The sequence below is a fragment of the Carex rostrata genome, chromosome 20, assembly GCF_964058835.1.
Source record: "Carex rostrata chromosome 20, lpCarRost1.2, whole genome shotgun sequence".
Classification (NCBI taxonomy): Eukaryota; Viridiplantae; Streptophyta; class Magnoliopsida; order Poales; family Cyperaceae; genus Carex; species Carex rostrata.
The window spans coordinates 674,916-680,508 of NC_135937.1; the positions used below are offsets into that span (position 1 = coordinate 674,916).

The 5,593-nt window shown below is 29.2% G+C and overlaps 1 protein-coding gene across 1 annotated transcript; it reads left to right on the forward strand.

Moving 5' to 3' along the window:
• LOC144572611 (metallothionein-like protein 1) lies at window positions 1-1,387 on the forward strand. The gene is made up of 3 exons (XM_078322252.1): window positions 1-161; window positions 423-503; window positions 1,057-1,387. The coding sequence occupies exons 1-3, from the start codon at window positions 97-99 to the stop codon at window positions 1,148-1,150; spliced, it is 240 nt and encodes a 79-aa protein (XP_078178378.1). The 5' UTR covers window positions 1-96; the 3' UTR covers window positions 1,151-1,387.
• The last annotated feature ends 4,206 nt before the right edge of the window (window positions 1,388-5,593 follow it).

Sequence of the window (5,593 nt, forward strand, 5' to 3'; positions counted from 1 at the left end):
ATAAGTAGTTCCCTTTCATCTCTCCATCAACAATCCGAGATCGATAATATTTATCAATTTGATCTATTCGGGTTTTGAGAAAGCAAGCAAGAAAGAATGTCGTGCTGTGGTGGAAACTGTGGCTGTGGCTCAGGCTGTAACTGTGGCTCAGGCTGTGGAGGGTAAGTTTGCAAAAATTTATAAATTTTGTTTGTTATTATTATTCCTATGAAAGAAATTCTGATCAACATTGAATAACCTTTTTATGTGTAAATTTTTGTCCCGATTAATTATGATGAATCGATACTGTGTAATTGCTAGATCTGATTGTAACATTGACTAATATTTCTAAACAAAATTTGTGCTTTTATAATGCTAAAAAATAATTGCATGTTTTGCTCGGTAAACTAAAAATTGGGAAAATTTGATTTGATTAATTGTAGATGCAAGATGTATCCGGATTTGGCTGAAGAGAGGAGCACCACCACTCAAACCCTAGTTCTCGGTGTCGCACCCGCCAAGGAGTACGATCTCTCTCCCTTTATTCCTCTAAAATTTGGGGAAAAGAAAATCCCCTTTTCTTGTGCTGGAAAAAGAAAAAAAAAAATTGTTCCTTGTTGTGTTAATTTTTGCATGGTAAAATGGCTCTGCCCTTTTGAACATACAACCAAAAACTTGTGGGTGGGGTTTTTCATGCAGCTCATATATTATAGAATTAAAATAGTGATGCATATGGTTCGTGTGCTGCATGAAACCAAAATTGATCTGTTAAAAATTTTACTCCTTGTCGAAGGGCCTTGGGTTTAAGGCGGGTTTAAGCCGTCCGATCTGTGTTAAAATGTGCACAGACGGTTTAGATCCACGATTCTGTTTAAATTTATGAAGTTTTAAATCTGTTTGTACAAATCTTAACGCATATCGGACGGTTTAAATTGGATACTTGATCCTACTGGTCAGACAAAAAACTGATAAGACGGAAAAGAACCAAGGAAACCTTTTGTTTTCGCTAAATTATGAGAGTAAATCTAGAAATTAAAAAGAAACAATGGGTTGAAGTTGCTGTATTTTGACTTGCAGGCAATTGGAGGGGTTCGAGGCTGTTGCTGGAGCTGAGGATGGCGGTTGCAAGTGTGGTCCCGATTGCAAGTGTAATCCTTGCAACTGCAAATGAGGATCAGGAAGAATCTAGAGACAGCGAGACAGCGAGACAGAGAGAGATTTTAACTAATGAACGAGATTGAGAGGAGTATGTTGGGTGTTGCGTTTCGTGTTTCGTGTTTGTGAGCGGGATTGTTGTAGGATCAGATGTTGCAATCCGTTTCTCTGTCGTGTGTTTGTTTGTGTGTGTATGTATGTATGTATGTTCGCGTGTTAGAAATTAGAAATAAGCTGTCGCCTGTTGGCTGTATACTCCTCTCTCGTTTTATTAAAAAACAATATGTGAAATAGTTATGCTGTTTACTATTGGAAGGTTTAAAATGAATGTGTTCAAATTAATATATAGTTTTTTTTATCACTTATATTATATTAAATTAATTTGAAATTTTAAAATGAATGTGTTAAAATTAATATATAATTTTTATTTTATTTTGATCACTTATATTATATTAAATTAATTTGAAAGTTTAAAATTTAGTATAATTTAAAAGTTCAAAATTTTCATATGTAGACTTAAATTATATTACATTAATTTGAAAACTAAATTTTAAAAGCTTAAAACTTTTATATGTAGACATTATGTAGATGAAATTTAATAGTTTAAATTCATTATTTGAAAATCATTTGATAAATTTTAAAGTTGAGTTTATAAAAAAATTGATAAAACTGAGAAACACTAGTTCTTCTCGCAATTATTTTTATTTATATTTTTAGTAAATTGAAAAACATAATATGATTAAATCTAACCTAACAGTTTAGGTAAGTTTAAATTATTAAATTTAGCAACTAGAAAATTATTGAACTTGCAAATATTGTTTGTTGACAATGAAAATGTCTAGCTTCTGTTTTTATTGCGCAACAATATCTCCTTTTCTTTTGTTTATTAGAAATCGAGCCTGATAATTATGACAAGTATTAATTAGTATCTGTGGGCTGTAGCTACTGTGTCATGAAATCGATGTTTGATTCAAATGTTTAAATTTTTTTGGAAGTCATCACTCGGAAAGTAATGAGAAAGTAAGTAGTTGTTTCTTATTTATTTTATCTCAGAGATTCGTATTTTTGTTATAAATATGAAAGGTGTTAGACACCGCATTCATCCGAAATAAAATTGGTTTTTACTAAGTTTGTTTTTAAAAAATATATTTCAACGAAATTACAAATTACAAAAAAATATATGAAAATATCAAACAATAAATACAGTGATTGAAAAGTAAGCCGAAATCAAATGAAATTTTTCACCGCATAAAGATTTTCATTCTTATTATCACAATTGCTTCTTTAATATTTTCGATGATTAGTTTTATGAGTTGAAAGACTTGCTTAACGGAAAAGTATGTCTGGTCCGTCTCTTATTTTTTTTAAAAGCTCTTAATATTGAGATTCATTTAGAGTATTATTGGAAAACATCTCTTTTTCTTTTCTCTTTGTGGGCTGTTAATGTCAATATTTTTTCTTTCTTTTGTGGGGCTTTATATATCCTAACCAACCATTGAATTTAAGTGAGGATGTAGAGGGGTATTTATAGGCTGATTTGGGGAACTCTCTGTGGGTGTTCGGTAACCCCTTCTTAAGATTCTTTAGACTCCTTAAAACTTTAATCTATCTGAACAATCTCTCCTTAGTGAGGATTAACTTTTACTCATTTTGCTCAAATTCCCAAGCTTAAGTCCCTCTTGCCACAATTCTTAAGGCACCATTTCTCTTGAATTAAGTCTACTTAGCACCTTTTTCTTAATCCGATTCTACCGAACAAGTGCTCCTTAAAACTGCTGCGCCACGACATTCTTCTCATCCAAAACTATTTTGACATATTAAATTACATTAGATTAAAATATGCAAAGATATCATTCAATTGCAATGTTCTTGGACAAAAATAAAAAGACCAAATGGTGAATAAAACTCTTTAATTGATTTATTAACCATTGATATTGTAAATAAATAAGTAGAAACATTGAAGCGAGAATTCCGTTGCAATCTCACTTCAATTCAGAATTTTATAAGAAATACTTTACCTTATCTCATGATTGTTTAAATTCGTTTGTAAAAAAAATATTTGAATGTTTAGATTTCCAATTCGATGAAAATTGCATAAACTCTTAAAATTTCAGCTTTCTGGTGTTTCGCAAGATCACAACTTTAATTTACTATGTTTAGAACTCTTACTTATAATGAAAATGATCAAGATGTCTTATTTTTTTTTTTTGAAATTTCATGGTAGAAGTTATTAGGAGTATTTGCATTAGCAAGTGTACCGATTTTTTTATTTATATCAAAAAAAATATATAAATTTAAAAAACTAACCAAACCTCGCATCCATTTCAAAAACTAAAACCGGAAAAAAAAAATTCGGTTTCAACATCAATTTCTGGAAAAAAAAAAAATTCCGGTAAATGGATATTAAAGCCAGAAAAAAAAATCCCGGTAATGAATTTCCGGAAATTTTTTTTCCGGTTTTAGGATTTTTTTTTTCTGAAATTTTTTTTTTTTAGGAAATTTTTCTTTTAGGATTTTTTTTTTCATTTCTCAATTTTTATAATTTATTTATTTTTTGTAATGAAGTATTGCAAATATTTAATATATATATTTTTTTACAATAGATGGAATACTATATAATTTGATTTATTCGAAAGACTACTACAAATAATCCGGATCAACATTTTTCATGCCGGATTTTTTACGGCCGTAAGAAAAATTAATATAATATAATATATGTATATGTATATATAATATAATATAATATAATATATGTATACGTATATGTATATATAATATAATATATGTATATATATGTATATATAATATAATATATGGAGATAGGCTAATGTGCTTCCATAAGCACTTGGCCCGAAGTGCTGCCACCCCATTTTCGATTTTTCAAAATCCAAAAAGTCGATCCGAACCGTTCATCTTGTTCTCCATATTAATATCTGCTTGGAGACCAAATTTTACATTTTTTGGAATTTTTTTGCTATTTATTAAGCCACTTTGAAAATCGCTGATCCAACGGTGGCTTTCCAAACAGTAAAATCAGGGGTTCACCGTTGGATCAGCGATTTTCAAAGTGGCTTAATAAATAGCAAAAAAATTCCAAAAAATGTAAAATTTGGTCTCCAAGCAGATATTAATATGGAGAACAAGATGAACGGTTCCGATCGACTGTTTGGATTTTGAAAAATCGAAAATGGGGTGGCAGCACTTCGGGCCAAGTGCTTATGGAAGCACATTAGCCTATCTCATGTATATATATGTATATATAATATAATATATATGTTAAAATGTGCTTGAATATAAAATTTTATATTTTTTTTGAATTTTTTTACTATTTATTAAGTATTTAACAAAATCGCTATATTCAGACCATTGAATTTTTGTACCCATCTTAATAAATAGTAGAAAAATTTAGAAAAATATAAAATTTGATCTGCAAGTACATTTTAAAATAACCATCATGTTGAACAGTTTGGATTGACTATTTGGAATTTGAAAACTTTGAAAATACCGATCGTTGAATGCCTACTGCTGAACGAAAACTTAAACTGAATTTTTGAGGCACTAAACGACGTTTTTTTTGAAATTTTGATGCTCCGGATGCCTCTCACGATGTCCAGGGATAACCCCCAAGGCAAAATTCAGATCCCTCTCGTTCTCCCCTTTCCAAAAAGTGGTAATTCGCGCAAATCCGACTTTCCTAGCCCAAGTTATAGCTGTTTAAAGTTTTTTTTAAAGCTGAACTTTGAAAATTCATAACTAACTGTAGAAAAATCCAAATAAATTGAAATTTGTGTTAATTCATTGTATTTTTTAATGACCTACATGCTAGTGTAATCACTTTTGTAGTTTGATTCTTGCATCGGTCCAGATTTGTTGATTTACCAGCAGAGGTCAAATTTGATATACACACACATATGATACATATATTATATATACATATATATACATATATTATATTATATATACATATATATACATATATTATATTATATATACATATATACATATTTTATATTATATATACATATATATATACATATATTAATATTAATTTTTCTTACGGCCGTAAAAAATCCGGCATGAAAAATGTTGATCCAGATTATTTGTAGCAGTCTTTCGAATAAATCAAATTATATAGTATTCCATCTATTTTAAAAAAAAATATTAAATATTTATAATACTTCATTACAAAAAATAAATAAATTATAAAAACTGAGAAATGAAAAAAAAAATCCGAAGAAAAAAAAATTTCCTAAAAAACAAAAATCCTAAAACCGGAAAAAAGTATTCTGGTTTTGGAACTTAAAACCGAAAAAAAAAATTCCGGAAATTCATTACCGGAATTTTTTTTCTCGGTTTTAATATCCATTTACCGGAAATTGGTGTTGAAACCGGAAAAAATATTTCCGGTTTGGGTAGTTTTCGAAATGGACGCGAGGTTTGGTTAGTTTTTTAAATTTAT

Coding starts and splice junctions, on each gene's coding strand:
- LOC144572611 (XM_078322252.1), top strand. CDS start 97: ATGTCGTGCTGTGGTGGAAACTGTGGCTGTGGCTCAGGCTGTAACTGT. Junction 162..422: donor TGTGGCTCAGGCTGTGGAGG/GTAAGTTTGCAA, acceptor GATTAATTGTAG/ATGCAAGATGTATCCGGATT. Junction 504..1,056: donor GGTGTCGCACCCGCCAAGGA/GTACGATCTCTC, acceptor TTTGACTTGCAG/GCAATTGGAGGGGTTCGAGG.